The 24,759-nt window shown below is 40.7% G+C and overlaps 2 protein-coding genes across 7 annotated transcripts in view; both read right to left on the reverse strand.

Annotated features, from left to right (window-relative positions):
• Positions 1-959: 959 nt before the first annotated feature.
• Positions 960-19,829, reverse strand: cdca2 (cell division cycle associated 2). 6 transcript variants are annotated; one of them, XM_075468322.1, is made up of 14 exons: positions 19,693-19,829; positions 19,012-19,204; positions 18,687-18,823; positions 9,347-9,512; positions 8,827-8,978; positions 7,402-7,519; positions 6,608-6,936; positions 6,272-6,323; positions 6,099-6,173; positions 5,309-5,442; positions 5,100-5,162; positions 4,801-4,872; positions 3,251-3,410; positions 960-3,103 (listed from the first exon to the last, which is right to left on the reverse strand). In XM_075468322.1, exons 2-14 carry the CDS (start codon positions 19,202-19,204, stop codon positions 2,193-2,195), a joined length of 2,562 nt encoding a protein of 853 aa, XP_075324437.1. In that variant the 5' UTR covers positions 19,693-19,829; the 3' UTR covers positions 960-2,192. The 6 variants fall into 6 exon arrangements, with proteins under 6 accessions (XP_075324437.1, XP_075324435.1, XP_075324434.1 ...); XM_075468320.1 differs by having other exon boundaries at positions 4,801-4,869; positions 19,012-19,208; XM_075468319.1 differs by having other exon boundaries at positions 19,012-19,208.
• Positions 19,830-23,382: 3,553 nt separating this feature from the next.
• sema4c (sema domain, immunoglobulin domain (Ig), transmembrane domain (TM) and short cytoplasmic domain, (semaphorin) 4C) overlaps positions 23,383-24,759 on the reverse strand; it is a 90,251-nt gene continuing 88,874 nt past the window's right edge. The window contains exon 17 of the mRNA XM_075468325.1: positions 23,383-24,565. The gene's annotated coding sequence lies outside the window, so the exon portion shown is untranslated. The remainder of the gene's footprint in view (positions 24,566-24,759) is intronic.

Consider the following 24,759-nt stretch of genomic DNA (forward strand, 5'->3'; position numbering starts at 1 on the left):
TGACAGCAAACCAAACCGAGGAGCTTGAGGGTCTCTTGTTGTTGTGCTGCCTTTGTTTTGTTGCCCTCCTCCTGCTGTCTTGCGCTCCGTAGGAGAGCTGTGTTGGGCTTAGACATCCTGCCTCTCAGCATCAATAATAAAAGCTCACCAAACTGAGCACAGAAAGGGCCAAGGCAGCGGGACAACTTAATACCATTCAGATACTAATTAACTAATTGAAAGACGAAAGTCTCTAAATCTGGAGGTATAAATGACTCATTATGCCTCTTTGTGTCTTTGCAGAAAGTGCTCATCCGTTTTAAAATGAGGCGTAAAATCAAGTGTACAGTGAGTGAAATCTGGCGGCTCAGCCCCATATTTGTCAATCGGCTCAATGCTTTCTCATTACTGACAGCAACAAGAGCCTGTAAAGAACTGATTTATCGTTGCTTTTTTTTGTATGCAGGAGCCGGAGGTGGGGAGTCAAGCCCATAAGGTCAATCACATGAAGCTGTAAAGAGAGATGTTACCCACATTCATAAGGGCCAAGTGCAGAGGAGGACAGGAAGAAGAGGCAAAAGATATAGAGCAGGACAGCTTCAGTGGAAAGAAATAGACTCCATTTTTGTAAGTCCTCCCCTCCAGCTGTCACCCCACTCTCCGTCCCATGGGGGGTTGCCACGGTGACAGGAGGCCACATGTCTTGGGGGCGTCGTTTTGGTCAAAGGACCCCATTGTTCTTGCGTTAAGCCGTCTTCACTATGCCCGTCTGCCAGGGACAGGGGCTTCTCACACACACACACACACACACACACACACACACACACACACACTTTCCCGCGTCTTTTCCACACAGACAACACACCCAACACCCACTTGTATAGAGGTGCAGCAGTTTGGCTGTTAACTCAAAACAATAAAAACACCTAGGCACAAAAGATGGTGCAAGTTTAAAATGAGAATTGATCAAACAGGGGCAAGCAGTCATAACTCCAAACATTGAAAAAAAAAGCAAAAAAAAAAAAAAAAGCTAGAAAACAACTTTTACAAAGGAAAAACAAAAATATTTTGCTCAACTCTCATAACAGTTCTTATGACTTCTTTCGAGTCAACGTTGTTGATCAAGTTGACAAACGGGTACCTGGTTATATGAAACTCCTTCAAGCTGCCACCAGATGGCAGTGTATCCCCACTGCATCAACTCGCCACATTACTGTTATGATTTTGTCCATCCATCTTGCAGCGAAGATACAGACTTTGGCAGACAGTTGGGAGCCAGAACCCTCTCACGTCCTTCAGCCAAGTGATGGACTTGATGTACCGGGAGGTAGTCAATAATCCAGTGGTAGATAGATTACAGTCATGCATCATTCTGGGAGCCAATTTTCCAATGTGAACTGAATTTGAAACTCAATTTGTTTCTGCTCTCCCTTTTCTGCTCTGACAGACAGATTGAGGAACTAAAGAGCAGCTGATTTAAATCTATAACTGGTGGAATGAGAGGTTGAAGGTCAATTTACTTGTGTTTGGATGTGGTCAAAATGTAAATCAGAATGGTCAAGACACACAGCAATTCATTCAGTTAGGTTCTGTACTTGAACTAAAGTGACCACACAGCTGGAACCACATAGAAGGAGAGTGGCTGTTTATTGTTTGGATGAATTCTTTCAAAATGAGACTAAATCATCTGGGTAAATGAACACAGCTTGGTCTAAAGTGCTGTCTTTACACACACACAACCAAAGCATTTACTCAGAAGTGGAGCTTAGCAAGGTGCATTTTCACATTTCATTACTCTTAAAATACATTAAGCCACCTGTTCAGAATAGAAAAATAACCATCGCAGGTAGCACAAATGAACAACAAATTGAGTATATTAAGTAGTACAGCCATCTTTATCTATCCACTGAATTAGATTTTGACTTGATGCTTGATCTAGTGACTTTGGAGGGGAATGCTGAAGATACACTGTGATTACCAGCTAAGTGGTGGGATATTGATTTGGAGGTGGTCAGCAGAAATGATTGGGCTCTCAGTGTATTGACTGGCTAGGTTACAAGAGGGAAAAAGGTTAGAAATTGTTGGTTGCACCAATAATTCACTGTGAACAAAATCATCAATGTTTTAGCTAATGGAAAACAATTGGTCTCTTTGGAAAATCAAACCATTTTACTTTAGGAAAACAGGGACGTCTAGGAGGGAATAAGGAATGATTAGTCATCAGTCTTTACTATTAGTTCATTAAATGAGGCGTCTTGCGTCTCCTCGGGGACAGGTAGGGCAGCACTGGGCCGTCGTCCGCGGGTCCTCCTGCGAGCCCCTTTAATTGACTCAGGGGAGGTGCGAGGCAGCCAGGCGAGTCCCGCACTCTTGCTGGTGTGCTCTGTGTTGCTCTGGTTCCTCAAGCTGCGGCGAACTGAACGCTGCCCTCTAGTGGCGACAGGTTTGAACACATCCTCAAAATTAAAGTCAGCCTGCCAAGGGGCAAGGTCCGCATAGGATACCCCCACTTCTTCCAGACCAGCAGAGCTTGACTGGATTTTCTGGTGCCGGCCATCTGCTTGGTCTCCCGGTCCATTCTCGTCCACATCACAGCTGCTCTGGTGTTCCTCTGTGTACTTTTGCTGCTCATGTAGAGCTGAGCTCCTTCTCCCACGCCTGACTTTCTTCAGCACTGGCTCCGTGTTCCTGGACTCCTCAGGTGAAGTTGGGCAGTCTGAGGTGGATACTTCCAGATGAACATGATCTGATTTCCCTGGCCACATTGAGGTGCAACAGGTGTCTGGAGAAATCTGGATACAAAGTTCTTTAACATCAACTTCTCTGGTTGATGGGTTTCCACTTAAAACCTCAAGATGGAAAGTGGTTTGATCTTCAAAATGCTCCTCCGTCTCCCCGCCTGCTCGGTCCAGCAGCTCCTCACTGTCAACAGCACAGACCTTTTTCTTCGTTCCTCTTTTTCCAACCGTTGACCCAAGCAGCCGGTTTCCCTTTGCGTCACTAGATTTGGGAGATGCGACCGAATCTTGTGACCGGTTTTCCAGTGCTTTTGTCACAGCAGGATCACCTGTTGCTCGAGTGTCCTTCGCCAAGTCAGCGATGTCGACAGGTTCTTGCTTTGGGGCTGATGAGAAAAAAATAAATAAATAAATTTAAAAAAAAAAAATCTCAGGAAAATTTGTTTCACAGACTGAAAAATTCTTCAGAAAACAGTTATTTATGGGCCTTCAAAAACAGCTGAGCTTAGATCGTTACTGCTTGCATATTTTACCTGGGCAGCTTAGAGCCTGGCGTGCTGCTGGAGACCGGCTGCTGAGGGACAGCCGCTCTGTGATGGGACTCAGCGTTGGATTCTTGGAGGCGTACGCACGTGAGCCGTACAGAGAGCGGTCCACGTCTTTGTTCCAGCGTCGATTAGCTGTGGACGTCACCTGTAGAGCACCGTATAAAAAGAAATTTCAACTGACAGATCACCCGAATTTCTGTTACTGGCTGGCAATTATCCATTTATTCATATAGATCATCATTCATTTTAAAAAGGGATGGGAACTAATTCTCGTCCACAACTTTGTTTTTGTCCTCAAGTACTAAAACATCTACATATTGAATAAAGATCATTAGCGTTAAAAATGTTTAGGTGGAAAGCTGCTGTCAAAGTAACGTCCATAAGTGAAAAAACTTGTCTTCATCCCTTTGCCCGTCAGTGTTCTTATGCTTTGGCTGACAATTACTGCAGTGGACATCTACAGCAGGAAAATGGTGAAAACTTTCATTCAGAAATGAATTTAATCTCTGTAAATATCTGGGATATCAGATCATATGAGGAAAGGGGCCATTCATTCATGCGAGTTCATAGTTTGCTCACTCAGACCAGAAACACCACGGAAGTCACATCATTTTCATCTATTCCAATTCAGACATGATTCAAAGTTTTTTTCCATTCCCACATTAAAGGTGCATCAACAGTTCTTTGAAGCTGAACAAAACCACCTTAAGTGAGCATATAAAATCATTTTTATATAAATTTAGTTTTTTTTTTTTTTTTTTACCATGTCCATTAACCTTTCCTTACTCAGATCATTCAACTGCTCATCAAAAATCTGGAAACCTGGCTACTAACTGGTGGAAAAGTGAAAATGATGATTATTCAAAGGTCATTCTAAAGTTACGACACTGAGATTTTGAGAAGTTAAGAGGTTTGTGTAATAGGCTTGACATACATCAAGCCATGATATCAACTTTAAAACTCTGAATCTATAATTGCTCTTGGCAAAATAAATGACCATGGTGAGTAAATGGCTGATAGGATCGTCAGATGAATGACACTGTGCTTCAGACAGGATTTTACAGCACCTAGATCCCACTTTTAATACATTTCATCAGCTCGTCTCTCACTCGTTGGATAAGTAGACCAATAAGACATTCAGACACATATTCATGAGGTATAGGAGTTCTGTGTAAGACCTGCTAGAACTTAGATTCTGCAATCTCATTACATTAAAAAGCAGTGTGATTTGTTCACAACAGGCAACTTTATGAATGCAACATTATATAACTCTAAGAAAGTACAATCATAAGGTGTGCATGCATATCAGATCTATGTAGGGATGCAATTTAAGGCCCCAGGTAGGGGCAACACTTGGGCGTATAAAGATTTCTTTGCCCGAGTTAAAGATATGTCATATCTTTAACGCATACAAATTAAGTTGTAGTGAGATTGTGCAGACATCAGCTCCATGACTGCCCTCAGGAGAGAAACACGTTGACTCCTCTGTGATGTGATGTAAAGAGAAATCAAATGAGCAGACTCGGCCAACTCACCTTCATCTTCCCACAGGCCGACTTGGCAGCAGACCGTGTCGACCTCTTCACAGGTTCGCTCTCCTCTGGCTGCTGGAGGAACAGAGAGGTGGCCTGAGCATACATTAAGCAGACTGTCTCTTGCACACAGACAAAGTGGAACTCTGGATGTGATTAGGTTCAGATCCAGTGGAATTAAAAAGTAGATTAGATACGAACATGTTATGACCTCTAAATTATTAAAAAAGACCATCTTGTCTGCCAAATGGAGATTTCAACAAGTGAGATCAAGCTGAGAGGAGTCGGTGGTAATAGCAGACCTTTCTCTTTCGCTTGCTGGTGTGTGTTGGAGCCTCACTGGTGAGTTCCTGTACTGGACTGGTCTGCAGTTACAAAAATTCAGAAGTGTTTGTTAACTTAAAATACAGTAAAAGGATTATTTAAATTATAGTAATATTTCAATGTAGCAAGGTGCTGTACATATCTTCAGAGAAAGTGTGTAAAAGAGAAATTCTTAACATGTGCAGACCTTTCTCCTTCTCCTGTTGGAATGAGCTGGAGCTGGACTTTCAACATCTGCCTTGGGTTGCTCCTCCTCTGGTGCAAATTCACACTCATCCAGGACATCCATCAGGGAGGTTTTACTGGGTTTGGTGTCCAACTCTGAGGAAAAATGTACAGGTTAACACAGGAGTTAATCCGCCTGACTCTAAAAGTAAAAGAAAAGAAAAAAGAAAAGTATTGTTTGATATGTGTCGGATGTGGTGATGTTTACCAATCATACAGAACACAGCCAAGCTCAGTTACAAGTGCCGTAACAAAGGGTCTGAATAATTATGTAAATTGGATATTTCATTCTTATCTATAATAAATTAACACTTTAACTAGTTTTTGAATTATCACTGTGGAGTACTGTGTGAATATTGATGAGGAAACAACATTAACCGAATCCATTTTAAATTGAGCTTGATAACAATAAGTGGAAAAGCTGAAAGGCGCCAGAAAGATTTCATATGGACTTTAAGTGCCTTGAAATAAAAGACCTGGAGGGACTATTTCTCTCAGGAGCAATGGCAAAGCATTGGAAAATAACACAATACCATTATAAAAAGAGCTCCAGTCAAAGCTCAAAACTGTGGGAAATTATGTTTACATATAGACCTCCAGCTGTTCTTTTATACTGGTTAATAGAGGCAATTTAAACAAGAAAATGAAGTGTGATAGTCTTAAATAATCATAATAAGGCTACAATGTAATTCATTTGAGTGAACTACCAACAGCAGAAAGCAGGAAAGAGGCAGAGCATAACAACAATTTACCTGTCAGAACATGAGAAAGCGACTCCTCGTAGAAAGCAGAGTTTAAATTCAACGGCTGGGTATCAAATATACACTCTGAAAATGCAACAAATGGAAAGAGCGATTATCATACAGAGCGGGATTGGATTCCAGAGATGATAAACTCTCAGGATCAGTCAAATGTAACAATCAACCTGTATCACATGTCCCTGCAGAGTCAATCTCATCCATTGAGGGGAAAATGATCTAAGACCACAAAATAGAAAAAAACATTTAGTCCTTACTATAATACACACAGTCACATGGTTCTTTCAAGAAAAAGTTGCTTTCTAACAATAATAAAACACAAAGCGCTAACACTTTATTTCTTATATCAAGTGTCAGTTAACTTTTAATCAATATTAAGGACAAAAAAAACTTGGCAATGTAAACTTTCAGTGTTGTCATCACTTGACATGTGCAGTGTAACCTCCATACTATCATTACATACACGTTGCCACGCATAGACTAACCCCCGGACTGTTTTCTACCTTTCCATCCGTTCCTGCACCGTCTTCTCCCTCAGATGGCGCTCTGCGCTTGCAAGGCATTGCAAGTGTCGGGGAGGCACCAAACCCAGCGGGGCTGCCCAGCTGAGGCTGTGATTGTGGTGTCTTGGATTCACTCCTCTGCGGCGTCTTCAGCACCGAGCGTAGCTGTAAGCTCCCACCTGGGGTGGGTGCTCGTGCCGGGGTGCCCCCCTTCTTTAATGGAGTACTGGGGGGCAAGTTCTTATCAAAGAACTCAGGGAAGAGGGGACCTCCAAAGCGCACCTGCTTCTTTTTCTTAACTGCCGATGTTCTGGTGGAATCGTCTTCTCCTGTAAGACAGCAAAACCTTAAACGCATGAATAAGCCGTTCACCTTTTATTACACAGTGTCAAAAGTAAAGATATTTCAATACTTAAAAGATTTAGGTCATTCTTGCTTTTATGAAAACTATTCTTGTAAACTAGACACAAGAAAAAATCTTTTACACATCAACAACATTTCAGCACTGGGGTAGCTGAATTTGCCACTCCAAGTTACAGTGATGGTCATTTAAGCATCAACTGTCTGTTGATGGCCTACAATTATGTAGTTAACACCCCGCAGATAGACAGAAACATGCATGATGTTCTTTAACAAAGAGAATTAAAATGCACTTTATCATGAGAGTTTTGAGTCCATAACAATGAAGCCTTGCAGTCCAAGTGGAAAAAAGCGGCACCAGCAACGAGCCTCAAAGGGAAAGCTAAACCAAGATGAAAGGCCAACGACCCAGTAAGGCCACAGTGTGTGTTTACCTGTAGGTTTCATCTCCACCAAAGGAGGAAGAGAGGGGGAGGACCGCTGGGGTCCTGGAGCACCTGCAGTATCCCCACAGGGCGGTCGGCCGGGGCTTTGAGGTTTACAGATAGCCTCCTGTTTAAGAGAGAATACAGAAGATGTTTCATTCTGTTGCACGAACATGAAAGCATCAACATGTTGATCAGAGAGATCACTCTGAAGGGCAGCTCAGCGTAACGACTGACCTCTACACATTAACGGTTTACTTTGAATCACAGGTTTTTGAGATGTCTCGACATAAAAAAGCAAACCCTAACTGAGTAAGAACGGTGCTGCATATTAAAAACTGACTCCTTCTGCATTACAAAGTGCAAGCATGGATGGTTTTTCCTTATGCGGTTGAATGTCTGTGCAGTTTCTTCAAGTGCTATATTTGTGAAAAGATGCCAGCAACACGAGGGAAAATGTTAAGGGGTCATTTTTGTCATAAGTGGAACAAACTGCCAGTGGAGATTAAACTTTCACCAAATGTAGACATTTCTAAATCCAGGTTAAAAACATTTCTTTTCTCATGTGTCTATGATATCGTGATATCTGCACGATATCTTTTAATTTACTGTTGCCTGTTTTTAAATTAATTTAAAATTATTTTAATTGTTTCTCTTTATATTCTTTTATGTATTTTGAATGCTTCTTCCACTCTCTGCTGCAATGCTTTTATTTTATGTAAAGCACTTTGAATTGTTTTGTACATGAAATGTGCTATACAAATAAGTTTGATTTGATACCCATATTTTTTTTTAATTATTATTAATAATAATAATTTAATTATTATTTTTTAAATCAGCTTAAAGTCAACATTGAGAGATGGGAAACGTCTGGGTTTCCTTTGCCGTCCTAATTAATGGCAACCTGAATCGGTTTCTTCAAAAAGGCTCCACAGAAAACCACAATGGTCAGACATTCAAGTTTAAACACAATTCAGTTATCGATTAACCTTAAAGGTTTATTAGCGGAAACGTTATGGCAGCATGGTAAAATTATCAAGGTTACTACATGCGTGTGTTTTCAGCATTTAAACCCAACTAGCATTTAATAAGGTTAAAAATACCTCTGCTTGTAGCTGGCACCTCTAACGGTGTCTGTGTCACACAGAAGGAACCAGATCAGAGAGTGACTGTTAAAATATAACAATCCTTTTTAAATTTTCTGACCGATGGAACTAGAAAGAGATTTAGAGGCACCCATATGTTGGTCTTATTTCATCACCAGTGGACAACCCAAACGCAGCTTTGTTGAGTGCATTATTTTTTTGTTTTTCAGAGACTTGCAATCTTTCACATTTAGCACAGAGATCTGCCATGTAGAGACGAGTTCAAAGTAATTTGCATGTTAGTTAAATTATTTACAACAGTCAAGTAAGTGAGTCTGAGTGAACGAACCTCTTGCTCCTTCAAACTGGAGAGAGGGACAGGAAAAGTGGCCTCGCTAATCTCCACACTGCAGCTTTCGAGGGGGCCAAGGCGCCTCCTCTTGCTGGGTGTGGGCGTTGTTGGAGGGTTGTTCTCCTTCCCGGCGCTACAGCTGATCGCATCTGATAGAGGAAAAAACATCCGTCGAAAAAGGGAAAATTCCATACACATAATAAAAACAAACAAATAGGATTTAAGGACAGCACAGTTAAAGACATTTAAATCAGCACGTCATAAAACAACTTAGAAAACCTTGATCAAAGGCCTGGAGATTAAGTCTCATTTCAGTTTGGAAAGTGTCCCATTTAAGCAGCTGACCAAGCTCAGAAGAAATGACGGCTGTAAGATGTTCTGAGTGAGGCTTATACTGCGAAATGTAATAATCCACTGCTTTTGAACGATGCCTCCAGACATCATAAAGAAATCCTACTGGCATAGAGCCTCATGGAGAAATTGAACTATTAATCTAGTGGTGATGAGGCTGCCTCACCAGAAAGATAATCTCCTGTCCTGATGCATCCTCCAGTGTTGGAGTCCTTCACTGGCATTGGATCACAGGCATCACTCTCCACAACATCCATCAGGCTCTGGAAAGAGGCCATCTTCTGCCTCAGTGTGGAGGCAACCCGAGGAACCAAGGGGCTACTTCTAACAAGCTGGGAGTTGAGATGGCAAAAATAAACACATCTACTCAGTGATGCAGCTTGACAGGTCATAAACTTCTGAAATTACAAAAGTGATATTACTGAGAATCCATCCATCACACACACAATTCAGGTGCTTGGTTTGCTTAGATGAGCATCTCTCCCAGGCAATTTTACAGTAAGCCACACGCTCGAGTATTATCATCATTACCTTGTACAAAGCATTAGTAAATGACATACATCATGTAGAATTAGAAAAATGTACTGCTTTATTATCAGACTCACTCACCCCATGGAGAGTTGAGAACTGGTAGATTTCAGAGTAAAAAAAAGTACCTAAAGTACATAGAAACTTCTTTAACCACTTCTCCAGCATGGTGTACAGTCCACTATATGCTAATGTTCATGTTCCAAACATGCAGAAAGCTGCCAGACAACATTTGAAGAGCACAACTTCCATTTCAATGCTTAACACATAAGAGCTTGTGTGCAGTTTCCTGACACTGGCCTGTATTTATATGGGCCCACCTCCTGGCCCTGATTGGTCAGTAACAAGCCATCCTCAACAAAGGTTGAGCTGGGACAGGAAACCTGAGCAGGGTCTTCTTCTACTTTGGATTTGGGCTACTTTTAATATTTTTATAATGGGAAATATTAAGAATAATTACGTTCGCTGCTGTGGACACGGTGAATTAAACTGCAATGTGTTTAGAAAGCCTGAAAGGCAAATATACTGTATTTAACATATACATTTATTTTGATTAATGTCTAATTTTTTTATAGGAGTTAGTTAGGGCTGACGGCAAATAATCGATTGGTCGTTGGTCGACCAAAAAAATTACCAGTCGACCAAATTCCATTGGTTGATTGGTCGCAGGAAAAAAAAAAGCCGCGTCTCGTCAAAGGGCTCCCGGGACTTTTAATTTGAAAGGCTTGACAAAGGAAGACGTCAAACAAATCAAAACGGTAAATTAGTGTCACAAGGACAGAACGATCAGTTAGCGCAGTTAGTTAACCCGTCCTGGGGTAACGTCCAAGGAGTTCGTTGCAGGGCACACTTTGCAGCGGGGCATCAATGCGGCTCTTAAAAAAGATCCCATTTGCCGTGTCATAGCAGCTGCCAGACGTCTTGTTGGACATTTTAAGAAAAGTGCCAAGGCTACAGTGGCTCTCACTGAAAAACAAATACAACAGAACGTTGTTGAACACAAACTCATCCAGGATGTCTCCACGAGATGGAACTCCACTGCATGTTGGAGCGCCTTCTGGAACAGAGGTGGCCGGTCAGCGCTGTACTTTCCGACCCTGTTACCACGCACATATCACGGCCGCGCTGTCATCCTCGCGCAGCAACAGGTTTATTTATTTTATTTTGGTGACGTCTTTTCATGTTTATGAGCATGGGCAGCGTGGCAGAGAGAGATGCATTAACATCTTGTGAAAGCAACTCGGTAAGTGTGACCATCGGCTTAAGCACCGACACTATCTGTTATCCTCCATTGGACCGTGGTGAGATCCAAATCGCGGTCAGAATGGACCGTGGTGAGATCCAAATCGCGGTCAGAATGGACCGTGGTGAGATCCAAATCGCGGTCAGAATGTTCAAACTCCCCCTGTCTTTCTGATTATTTTTTGTGACACATTCAGAATGTCAAAATCTGAAATAATTTGCCCGTGTAAAGAGAGGGCAGACTTGAAGCACCCGGCTTGTGCGCTTGTAAAATTCTGCTTGTCAGCCAATGGTCACTTAAGCCCGATTTATGCCCTACGGAACCGGACGAAATTCGTCTGTCCGGTCCATACGTTGCTCCCGGAGCTTCTGTTTATGCCTCCGTCCGTATTGCGCACGTCCCTAAGAAATCCTCTAGAGGGCGGTATTATATATTGAGTCATTGTCGGCCGCGGGTTTGAGAAACATGGCGTCAATTGAGGAAGTTGCAGTCATACAAATGTATATACCCCCTGACCATCTCACAAATTCTCTCCTCCATTACCTGGCATTTTTAAATCTTAAAATGTTTTAATCTCCTACTCTTCGTTCTTCTTCTTCCTCCATAACTTCCGGAGCCAACACGCTCCTGACTCTCTACTGCCCCCACGAATTCCTCTGGTATTGCTCCGTTTCGCCCAGAGCTCACCGGATTGCTAAGCTCTTGACCTACGGACAAACTGACGGATGAAACGCCCCCCCGGAACCGGGTGAAAGCGTCCGTTTCCGTAGTTAACGTAGGGCATAAATGGGCCTTTACGTCGGGTTTTTTCTCCGACTGAGAGAAGAACTGAGCAGTCAATTGATTTTTGTGTAGGCTATAGGCCTAGTGTTTAGACGAACCAGGAAACATTTTGGTAAATGCGCATAGATGCGGCAGCCGAGCATTAAAGGTAAATGTTGTTGTTTAAAAAAAAAAACAAAAAAAACAAAACAAACAAACAAAAAAAAAAAAAAACACAATTTTTTCAATTTTTTTTTTTTTTTTTTTTTTTTTTTTGGGGGGGGGGGGGGGGGTCGTCGATTAGTCGATTAATCGGAGTAAATGACGACCACTGGTCGACCAACAAAATCCTTGGTCGTGGACAGCCCTGGAGTTAGTTGAATGATCAAATCAGTACAAGGCTTGTAGCATAATAGTGGCATAAAAGTTCATGCAAACTATTTGTATGCAAGTCACCGCTGTCGAAATGACATAACTGCTTGATATTTCAACAATTATAAAGATGCAGTGTTTATGTGCAGGATGTCCTTCAGAAGGACCCATTTGGATCATCCTGTGTACTCCATGACACAAACCCACAAAGAGAGACGTCATCTCACATGCAATAAGCTTTTTACTGAATAAAAACTTTGCCCCGAACAGAAAAAGGGAGAATTTTTTTTGTGTAAATACGACGTGCTGTATTACAGATGATCAACACATCAGGAGCAGCTAGTGCACTTACAGTCTCTACATGTGGATTCAAACTTAATTTCTGTTACATTATTGGTCGAATAAACTGACAGTTTACAAAGGCCAAAAGTAAAATTATCTGAAGCAGCAAATCACGGCACCTCATATCTCAACCTATTTTCTGTTTGAGTCAATAATGAGTTCATGGGGCGGTCGGTGGCGTAGTGGGTTAAGCAGCCGCCCCATGTACAGAGGCTACAGTCCTCACTGCAGCTGGCCCCGGTTCGACTCCCGCACCGAGCGGCCCTGTGCTGCATGTCTTTCCCCTCTCTCTGCCCCCTGCTTCCTGTCTCTCTCCAACTGTCCTAACATTAAAGGCATAAAAAGCCCAAAAAATACTTTATAAAAATAAATAATGAGTTCATGTACAGTTGACCGACAGATTTCTTTTACCCATCACATTGCTTAAAACCCTTCCACGCATTCAAATGAGAGAGATTACAGCGATGAAGAGCAGATATCAACCATGTTCTCGATCCCGGCCAAAGTTAACGTGTTCGACGGGATCTTTGAATCATCACGTTCATACGCTTGTTTCAGTGGTGAGGGGTGAATCAATGGTCTCATCACTTCAAATTTAAATTAGTCTGTAGATGAAGTGGAATTCAGAGGTTTTACTGATGAAAAAAAGTACTAAATACTCATGTTTTGCAACAAAAACTGACATCTGTGACTTAAACGGTTACATTTAAATCACAATATGCATGTAAAAATGTAAATACAATGAAGAAACATCTCACTGCTTTAATAGATTATTAGAATTATTATTAAACATGAGGTTGATGATTAAATTGCTGTTTATTTTTTCAGTCACTTGAGTCCAGAATGACTCGATCATATCGTTTGCAAAACTGATTAAAGAAATGGCAGCAAGTCAAAATAAGGTTCTGCCAAATGTGGATATTTTAAAGAATAAAAATTGACTTAAAAGATTATAATAGTAAAATAAAATAGTAAATAAAATAAAAAATATTATAATTTCTTTTGCAGTTGAAGGGATTATATTAAAGTGCTGTTAAAGTCAGACATCGCATCGTCTATCAGTTTCCCCCAAAATTAAGCAAAAATCCCATTTTAAGCATTTATTTTAGAAAATCTTATTGTCTGGGATAATTCAGATTATAATAGAATAATTCGGGGGTCAACATTTTCTCCAGGGTGTAAAGCGAATCCAGTGCAGCTTGTGCTTTAATTAACACAAGTCAGAAAACGTGCATCTGTCCAGGATTTGTTTTCAATTGTTTCCACTGAGTAGACGGTGTTTGTAGCCACTTACAGGAAAAGCGCTGCACCAATTGTCTTTTTACAGAGAGCTCCAATTTTTTTGTCCACCCGCTTTAAGCACTTCTAGTTTAAACTCTGAACCTTTCACAAAACTGCTGGTGCTTTCATGTTTTTCCTTCCCTCCAGGCAATCAATCATATGGGCAGAAACTGTCACACTGCGAACTAGGAAAATGGAAGATAAATTTGTTTTAAAGGGGAACTGTCTATCCAAAGTGGTAGGCTATGACATGTTAGGCAGAAATGATCAGAACAAAGGTAGGAAAACCTCATCATTGGTACCAGATTGGCTGGACACTAAATGATACAGTAATAATACAATAGCAACATAGCTAAAACAGTCTGTTAAAGTGAAAATGACCCACAGTCTGTCCCACAGGTAACAGCAGATTATATAGAATCTCTGCAGCTGTAATAGTCTCCCTAAACCCTCTAAATGGAGCCCTGCGTAAAACTGTCCCTAGTTCAACCTAAAACTTGCCTGGAACCTGGCTACCGATAATAGCAGCACTTGCACAAGACCACAATATTCATCGCACTGCTGTCAGAGACGGACTGTGTTCACTCCGCACCTGAAAACCAGCTGCTGTGAACAGATATAAAGACCTGGTGAAAAAGCAAGCTGTTGTGCTCAATCTCTCTAGTATTTTGACCAAAGCACGCCACAGACATTTCATTAATAAGGACGTTGGGTCAAAATGTATCCTTTATATCAGTGATACTCACTATTACGACAACATACTGAGTCCTCTTTTGCAAATATGCATTTCTACGTATAAAACATCCCACAAAAAAAGAAACAACACAGCCAACACATTTTCAATTAAGACCACATTTACCTTAATACTGGGATGAGCGGAAGCTGGCATGCATGTCCTTGACTTTCTTCATGTTCTATTTGTAGTTTGTTGTTGTAATCATAAGCCGCTTTCGGACTGTAGGAACCTTTGGCAGTTCTAATAACCTTTTAATCCGCGGGGCCGTTTTCTCCCGTGTTCGGACATACAGGAACTCGGGGCTATCTCCCTTAGTTCCTATAACTATTTAGCTCCTTCTCCGAGGTCGGGTCTTTTCATGGTTCTATAGAACGAATATGACAGAGGTGTTTGGTGGTCGGTAGCTACGCCCCATGTCATGGTATCACGGCTGAAATGTTTCCTCATAGACACAGACACAACCGGCGGGTGTTTAATAAGTTAAACTTACACTGGTCTCATTTGTCTGCGGCGCTCTGCTCTCCTTTCTTCCTTCATGAAATGAAAAAGTATCGTCTCCTGACTCTCTCTGTGAGCTCTTCCAGCCTCCATGTGAGACGCCTGATGTGATCGTCCATGATTAATATCACCATCATGCAGACCATGAACACGGTGGCCTCCCCGCTCTCCATATTAGCTTCTTTGTGGTGTTTTTTCTACTCTCCTTACTTTTACAGGTTTTGTTTTGTTTTGTTGTTGAATGTGGCGCTAAACGGCTAACACGTCACTGAAGAAGACGGCTGCGCGCGGCGCATCAGTCCCGACTCATGTGCGAATGCAGACTGAAACAGAAGGACAGTTATCAGAACGAAATTCGAGTAGGACAGTTCTGATAACTGCGTTCTTAGAACGGTCTGTCCGAAAGCGGCTACAGTGAGACATTCAAGATGAGCATGGTATTTGTACTGGTTTTTGCCCTTTTCTAATTAAAAACCGATCCATTGTGCCTGCATCTCGCGGTGGCTAAAGGAGCTAGTGTGCACTACGGTCAAGTGTGACGGTGGTTTAAGCGGGCTGCATTGCCAGGTTTAACAGTGCCCCCTTTAGGAAACACCATTAAAGGGGAACTCCGGGGCATTTGAAGCGTGTTTCCATTGCTAGAGGTTGTCAAATACTGCTAGTAGGACACAGAGAGGTCCAGATCTGTGCTCCCTGTGTGAAGATCGCTCTGTCCGCACAGCATGTCATGCGAGGCTAATACGTGGTGGCTAAGGGGCAAGCGCTAACCCTTCCACGTAAAACAACAACTTGCACACTGCAGAAACGTCACACCACTTTATAAACCATCCGACAATAAAGTCACAAGCCTTACCATCAAAACCATATGCATGGTTCTCACATTACTGGCATGGGGACGTTACAAAACAACTTTATAAACAGCATGTAACTCACCGGCTGGTTGTAGGCTCGCGCATGTGAAAGCCCAAAAGAGTCGATGGAGGATAATCCCATATACAAAACAATTATCTTCTCTAGAAAAACTACGTTCAAGTATTTAAAACATTACAACAATATTACTGGGCATGTATTGTTGTAATGTTTTAAATACTTGAACGCAGTTTTTCTAGAGAATATAATTGTTTTGTATATGGGATTATCCTCCATCGACTCTTTTGGGCTTTCACATGCGCGAGCCTACAACCAGCCGGTGAGTGAATTGCTGTTTATAAAGTTGTTTTGTAACGTCCCCATGCCAGTAATGTGAGAACCATGCATATGGTTTTGATGGTAAGGCGTGTGACTTTATTGTCGGATGGTTTATAAAGTGGTGTGACATTTCTGCAGTGTGCAAGTTGTTGTTTTACGTGGAAGGGTTAGCGCTTGCCCCTTAGCCACCACGTATTAGCCTCGCATGACAGGGTGTGCGGACAGAGCGATCTTCACACAGGGAGCGCAGATACGCATCTCTCTGTGTCCTACTGGCAGTATTTGACAACCTCTAGCAATGGAAACACGCTTCAAATGCCCCGGAGTTCCGCTTTAAGCCTTAATTAATACTTAATACTGTGCAGTACTCGCTGTATGTTATTTGAAAAAAATGTATTGTTACTGTTACCATATTGTTATAAGCTACTATGCGAGTGTGAGCCACCAATTAAAGCTTGAGGAGCCGCGCAATGAGTATCTCTGCTTTATATATTCACTTCAGACCACCTAATGTAAACTGAGCCACGTTAATGTTTACAAGTGAGGCAGAGCTGAGGTTTCAGTTGTCTTTATGTTAACATCTTTAGTACATAACATCAAACTGATGTCAAATCAATCACATGTCGCAGGCGTCCAAGCTCTTCAGTGCCACAGTAATCCTTTATAAACAATATTCAAAAACCATTTACCAGCAGTCATTTTGTCATTCATGCTGCACCGTAACAGCAGGTGGTCCAGCAGTTTCTCATTTGCTCCATACATTAGCTGAATTGAGCTCATATTGATGCATAAGCTACAGTCAGTATCAAAGCTTTCAAAGTGTGTTTCGTAGGATGATTATTACTGTACTGCTCACAGCAGCTCAGTGCAATTGTGTCTTTTTGTGTTAAACAAGTTGGACATGATAGTGTGTCTGCCCTCAGGTCACGATATGTTAATTTCACTGAGGATGATGTGGGGTTCCACAACGGCAATGTTTATCATTGCCTCACACAGCAACTTACTGCTTTAATTATTAATCAGGCATTGCTGATAAAGTGAGGCCAGTGCTAAGAGAACTGAAAATATCTATATACTATATATAGGCAGCCAATAATTCATTAACATTTAAGTAGCTTATGCAGTTGAACATTACTGAGTGGCGCTGCGTGTCAAGCATAAAAGGTCTTTAAAAGTCTGAAAAAGATTCATGCACAGAAAAGAAATACTTTTTGTGATTGGGCCTGTCACAGTTCCAGTGTGAGTGGACTGAAAGACATTATCTCAGAGTGTCACCATTTTGAATGAAATCTATCATATTTTACCTTCTCCTGTATAAAAACTGCAGTGCAAAATTTGGGAGATATTTCCCATTTCTGGCAAATTGAATCACCAAATGTGTATCCAGTGACGCTAATCTTAAAATACATTTGATGAACATCTAATCGATGTTAACATCACAGATAAAACTACACATCTAAACATTTCGGTTTGAAGCCAAATGCAAAAGAGGAGTAGCCTAGAAATCTAGACGCCCCTAGCGGCCGCAAATGGAATTTGCACCGGGGCTAGTCTAGTCACTTGTGGTCGTTTTGCGAGGTTCCAAATCAAAACTTAATTGAGCCAATCAAATCGTGAGGAGCGGGGTCGGAGGCCGGCACACCTCTGTCGTGACGACAGAGGTGCGACGTTTCAGTGTGTAGTTCCAGAGAGAGGTTTAAAAAGAAAAAAAAGTTCCAGAGAGAGGTAAACAATGGCTGCGCCCGGCGAACAGGCTTTCCCCAGTCGATTGCGAGCATGATATACCGAAGACGGCGGGCCGATCTTCGTCTCAGGGCTGACAAAACTCTCCGGTAAGGCATTTGAACGGTCAAATTCCGTTAACGGGACGAGAGCATTCAAAACCGGAAGTGCGTTGCTCACTGCGGCTAGCTTTAATAGCGCTGAATTCGTGGGAACAAAATTGTAAATAGCCGGTATTTTGTCAGATTTTCAACACCTTGGGGGTCTAAACGACTACTTTCTCGCCTGAAAATGTTTCAAATGTTGCTAAAGTTATATATTTACAGAGTTTAGAGCTTAAGAGAAATCAGCTTTTCAGGCCATAGACTACAAACCACGTCGCCTTGACTACGTAAAACTTCTTCATCGCTCTGATTGGTTGTTGCGCCATCCTATTGCGTGGCGTTGAACTTGACAGACAGCCGTTTATCCCGCCCACACTGCTATCCAGCGTCACTAGACCCCTGTACAGCTTTTTGCTGTACGGGTCTGGCTTGCTAGGCTAAAAGAGGAGCCCAACAACAAGGAGTAGGCGATTTGTGAAGTGTGCTGTAAAAGGTGGCACAACTCCACGAATACAAAATGTTAAGGGAACATAACAGAAACACAAGACAGGACAAGTTTGTTAATGTGATTATTTGTATAACAGTCATCAATTAAAATGTCATGACATATCATGGCGGTCTTGGTACTGAATACAGAGGCCAAATCAAAAGCCACAGAAATCTAAACACCGCCTCATTGTCCAGTTTGATGTAATGCTGTGCCAGATTTGCAAGTTGAGGAGCCTCTCACCTGTGGAGTTTGTGAAGTTGGTGGGGTTTTCATCCTCTGCTGTGCCATGAAACGGATAAGGGAATTTGTCTCCGGAGATCCCCGGACACCAACACTGGATCTTCGCCTTGCTTTTATCTGTGCAACACGAGACTTATCTGCAGCAAGAGGGAGCATAAAGCTGCTTCTGAAACACTAGATCGGTACTATATGCACAAATACAAACTTCCTTAACATTTTCAGCATTTGTTTGTCCACTGAAATGGTTTAATGGATATTAAACAATCAATGTTGGCTGAATGAGTAAATACTTGCATATGCAGGTAATGGGAATCAGTCCACTCACCTTTGGGGTTTGATGATGATGATGATGATGTGGTAAAACTCTCGACAGATATTCCAAACTGACTAGGTGTGAGCTCAGAGAAATTTATGGGGACTGATGGTTCATTTAGAACATAGGGTGTGGCATCCTTTGAGTGAGACATATTCTCCTGATCTTCTTTAGTGTCAGCAGTGATGGTCTCTACTGTAGCCATCTGTCTTGACAACATGAACGCATCATACAATTTAAGAGCAGGTTACTAAGGGGAAGCATGGATGACAAGAGAGCATTTTCATAAAAATGTACATTGTTCCAAGAAGCACAGACCAGGATAACTGACAGAAAATATCATTCAACATTTACGTATGAAAATAACTTTGTGCCAAAGTGCATAAAGCATACAGAAAGGGGGAAGAAACGTACTTTAGCAATATGCTAACAAAGCTAATACTTGTAAACATAAAAGAACATTCTACCATTCAGGTTACGTTAATGTAGTCGAATGGTTCGCCAATGTTTTAGAAGCTACAGCTACGTGTTTGCCAGAAATACAAAGTAATTACTACCGAAACAAAGTGAAAATAAAATAGTCCTAACCGTTGCTAAAGGCTGATGATGAAAGCCTGGGATGACACACGAACCATACTTATTGGCTAACAGTAGCAGCAAGTGTTAAAAATAACACAGACATTAGGTTCTTACCTCGTACACGAGTTAAAATATATACACAAAACCATAAAATGCTACTAGTTTCGTTTTCAATAAACGTTTGCGCAAAAATAAATATGCTTTAAAAAAAAAAAAAAAGACGTGGCGTTGTAAGTGATTCAAATCACCCTCCACACTTAAGCAGCAGTGTATATATCCCTCCGCCAAAAAAACTCATAAATGCTTGCTTAAAAAAACAACTTTAAAACTTCAAACATAACCTCTATTGCGTTGTACATTATTCTCATATAAATCAAACGATAATAGTATTAAATAATGTAAATTAAATATATATATATGTAAAAAAGAAAACTATCGTAGGAACTAACTTCTGTTTGTTCAACGGCCTGAACGGAAACGGAACTCGTTTAATATGAATGAGCCAATAGAAATGAAGAGTTATGTACCACCTGACCAAAAGTGTGGTATGGTTCTCGTTGCAGCGCGATAGACTTTTCCAAAGTTATGAGTTTCTCCTACCACCTTTCCTCAACCCAGGGCCGTATCTAGCTTTGTGGGGGCCCCAAGCAAGATGTTGTTTGGGGGGCCCCTAGTTTGTCAAACTACAATGAAGAGATTCCTAACCATTTAGATGGTACACACTAAGATCTATTACACTTTATGAGCAACCAGGCTACAGTTAAAATTAAACATCTTAAGTTAAAGCGCTCAGGTAAGTTAAAATGATTTAAAAAAAACACTATGATACAAAGAAATTAGCAATCAATAAATAAAACAGATTTTGAATGTTTTAAAAATATATTAAACATTGTAATTTGCAGCATCAATTTAAAGCTTTTTCCCAATTACAAAGTTGTCAATTTTAAGAAGTTTCTGCATTAATTTACACATTGTACTAGATAAAATAATAAAACTAAGAAAAATGATCCACTGCCACAATATTCTAAAATAATCAACATGATGCCTAATATTTGTACATAATTTAAAAAACAAACCTTTAAAATATTCTTTACTAATTATAAACAGTAACACACTTCTAATTAGAGGCCTATAAATAACACACCAAATTTAGTAAATGAATCCTTAATAATGCTAAAATAATGTTAAGTATCAAAAATCTGAGAGACAACTTCCCACGAACAATGACAGAGCAGGACAATATGCCATCCCTCCCTGCTAGAATCTAAATAAACGGGTCGAGTCATTCAGTCATTCCCATGGCAGGACAGACTGTTCATTCACATGTGACATATTCATCTTATATAAGCAAACTTTTATAAAGCAAACACTAAAGCGGAGTTTATAATGAACAAATCCTATCCAGCTACATAACATTTATCTGAGGCTCGCTTGAAGGAAAAATAAACTCACAAAACCTTCCACCTCCAGCTATCTGGCCCACATCACTCAACACATGCCATACCTTTATCCTTAGACTGTTTTTCTTCCTCCGCTTTTCCGCGCCACTAATATAACTTCTTTTCGGTGCCATTAAGGCGTTTGTCTTGTTTACTTTTCTCGCTAAAGGGAATGATGGGTAGCTGTCAATCATTCCCGTCATACCTGTCGGCGGCCCGCTACGCCACCCAAGGTGTGACAGTGCTGTCCAACAAATATGACCTAATAATGCCACAAAAACACCAGCCACAGTTCATCTTTGCAGTTTATTTTTTTTATGTCCTACTTTTATTTTTTTTTAAGAACATAAGGGATGTAATAAATACATGAGATAGCTACAGATAAATACAGGACATCTTAATTTGCCTCAGATGAGACTGAACATGCAGCTTTGGGGCCCCCTGGTGGCTGGTGGCCCCCTGGTGGCGAGAAAGAATAGCAAGAAACGGCCCTGCCTCAACCACAAAGAAGGAAAATACCCGAGGAAAAGAAGAAAACCTGAAAAAAAAGAACCTGACCCCAATAATAAGAAAAAAAAGATTTATTGACGTATTAAACCAGGAAGTTCCTTTTTCATTTAAGTTGATACTGAGCCAAACTTATATCCCAGAATCTTGTAAAAAAGAATGAACAGATACAGACGTAAAATATAAAAGCATTCTTTTTACAGTTATCCAGCTGGACTGGACTTAGTTTCCTCTACTCTCGGGCCCCATCTGCTGTGGGGTGTCTTGAATACAACCAGCTGAGGCTTGGTGGTTGATGACTGATCTGTTGCTGAAAGTTAGCTACCCCCATATATCAGCCAGACAGGTAGCTATCAAACTTTGCAAATATGATGTGTAATAGCAGTACACTCACATTGTCTTTCTTTATTCTTTGGGGCAAAATAACAGGGGAACATTAAAGTTTTTGATCTCTGCTTTTGATTTTTGACAATGAAACTGCGGCATTTTAAAAAGCTTTAATGTTCAGTTGATTATTGATGATGAATAGTAAAATAAGTAATGCATTTAGTCATGAATTACAGCACTCTTGTGTAAATTATACAATGGTTTTAAAGGAACTTCAGTTAGCCCAGACAAATCTGTAAACCGAAACAGGTGGATGGACTGTGGCCTCCTCCTGCAAATCTCAGTAAACCCTTACCCACATTTGATCTCAAACAAACACAGACCTGCTCCTTTTGTGAGGTCTGGGAGTCTGTTGTGCAGCTGAGTACACTGAGAACAGATGCGACTGTGAGCCTCTTCCCACAGCTGGGACTGCAGACCACATGAAGCATGTGCCTTCCTGTGTTGAAACCAGGCAAGTTGCACAGGCTGGAGACATGAAACGGCCTGAAACAATGAGAAATGAAACAACCCCGTACAAGTCTCAGTCCAGATGGGATAAGACTCAAAGATGAAAGCTATCATTTATTTGACAATCATTTGTTATTCTAAAAATTGTGGGCTGAGAGTTATAGTTTATTTGCATTCTCCAGGTGCATGTTTCTGATGATGGTTGAAGACATAAAACATTAATTCAGATGATTTAACAGGGCAATGGGCTGACAGAGTCATCACTTCAGGGGTAACAGACATCAAGAAACGGTGTGTTACTCCAGTGGTTCCGCTCTTCACAATCAATCTTGAGAAAAATGTAATCACTACCCATCTTGTTTGAAAGCCTTGATTAAAATAGTAATTTAATGCATTTCAGTGTTTCATCATGACGATGACGATAATCAGTGGGCCTGAGTCAGTATTTGTGCTTCCACTTTGAATGGGAACCACTTAACAAGGACTCTGTATTCTATTCAAATGTTATACTTGTCTCAGATTTGCTGGTTATTGTAAGAGTAAAAATGCTTTTTTAGTATAGGTCTCAGGCTTGGTGAAAAGATCGATCCATTTTCCCTCTGAACTGTGTAATTACTCGTTGACTGTGGTGGTTGTACACTTGGGTTTGTAATCACTTGCTTGTAAATGAAAGGGGGGCAGGGTTATTTATGACATTTGGTACTGCATGCCCATAAAGTCATTATAACCTTTCCCATCATGCAGCTCATGACCATTTTAAAACTGACTCACTGCCTTGTTATGTGTCAATAAATCAAAATTCCAAACAAAAAGCTGCACAGACAGAAGAACTCACCTTTACTGATAAAGATGGATAGAATGTAATGAGCCTTATCAGGAGCTGTTTTTTCTGAGGTGTCTTGGCTTCATTATCGTCTATATCTGTAACTCCCTTTTTAAGAAAAAAAACCAAACTCACACACCATGAATCATATCTCTATTTTTATTTGTGTATATATACACATATAAAAAATAAGGACATATGTACAGTGATAATAAATATCAACATGTTTGTACAAGTGAAATAAGTTACTGAACATATTTTCAAAACAAACAGACCAATAAAACAAAGGCAAAAATGGGGCAAAGTAAAATTAGAATAATACAAATGATAATGCAAGAAAACAGCAGAACTTAAAGCCTTGTGAGAGTGTGAGAGAAAATATTCTGAGCTAACAAAGAAAAAATGCAGAACTACACATTAGTAACATAACACATGCATTTTTCTTCAAGCTTGACACCTGTATTCCTCTATCTTTTTAGTTTTTGCAACATGATAGAATAGAAGAAAAACCTGGTTGCAGAGGGGAGAAATATTAAGACATAATTAAGTACCAGTGTAAAGAGCTAATTTGTTTTTACTTTTCTGCCTCAGGGGATCTAAAACTATCAAGTGAACATTTAGTCAGCGATCTGCTTCAAATCAGCAGCCATATATTTGGTTTCCAGGGGGTTGGAAAAAAATAAAAAGCATTATTTAGCTTTTTGTAATGAAAGAGGAGAATAAAAACATATTTATATGAAAGATAAGCAGATCACCACTGACATGTAAACAGGGCTGTTTTTGCCTTTTGCTCGAGGGGAAGTTTATCTGCAGATAAAATATGCGGGAAGTTTGCCGGCATCGGCTTGCTGAAGCAACGTGGACGGATTGTTGAGACTTCAATATCCATTTGGAACCGAAAATAAATTAATTCAAAGAGAGAAAGCAACTGCAGTCTACTTTGGCTTTTCCAAAAGGTGAAGAGGCACAGAAAAAGTAAACAAGTTGAAATGCAGCCATGAAGTCCTGTACAACTTTAGAGCCATAAAATCAGACATCTTTTTTTTTTTGTCTTTTAAGAGAGCATTAGTGTTGCACAACATTAACATCTGAAAAAGTCCAAAAAAGAGCGATCAAAATGTTGCACTCGTACAAGGATGATCATATCAAAGATGTGCAGTCCACTTGCAGAGAGGCTCATGCAACACTAGGATGGAGTGCTGAAGGCTGATCACTTCCTCAGCATTGGGATCGTTTTGATATTCTACATCTCCCTCAGCGCTCTGTACACAGTGGGAATAAAACAAGGTATTTATGTCCTCGCCCTTCCTTCATGCTGTGCTCCTCTGGTCTCCAGAGACACGTTTTCAAAAAGTAAAAGCCTGCCCTGATGGACAAAGTCCTGAAAGGGGAGAAAGATATTTGAAGTTAGTAATAGTAAAAGGCTTAAAAAGCTCAAAAACACATTAAAAAGTTGTTCAGCCTTTTTTTTTCAGGTCAGGCTGACCTATTGGAGGATTTTACAATATGAGCTGCTCTTTGTTGCAAAAAGGATGATATAAACAATATGTTGGGTGACAAGAACTAGCAGACTCT

This window comes from Odontesthes bonariensis, chromosome 6 (assembly GCF_027942865.1).
Source record: "Odontesthes bonariensis isolate fOdoBon6 chromosome 6, fOdoBon6.hap1, whole genome shotgun sequence".
NCBI lineage: Eukaryota > Metazoa > Chordata > Actinopteri > Atheriniformes > Atherinopsidae > Odontesthes > Odontesthes bonariensis.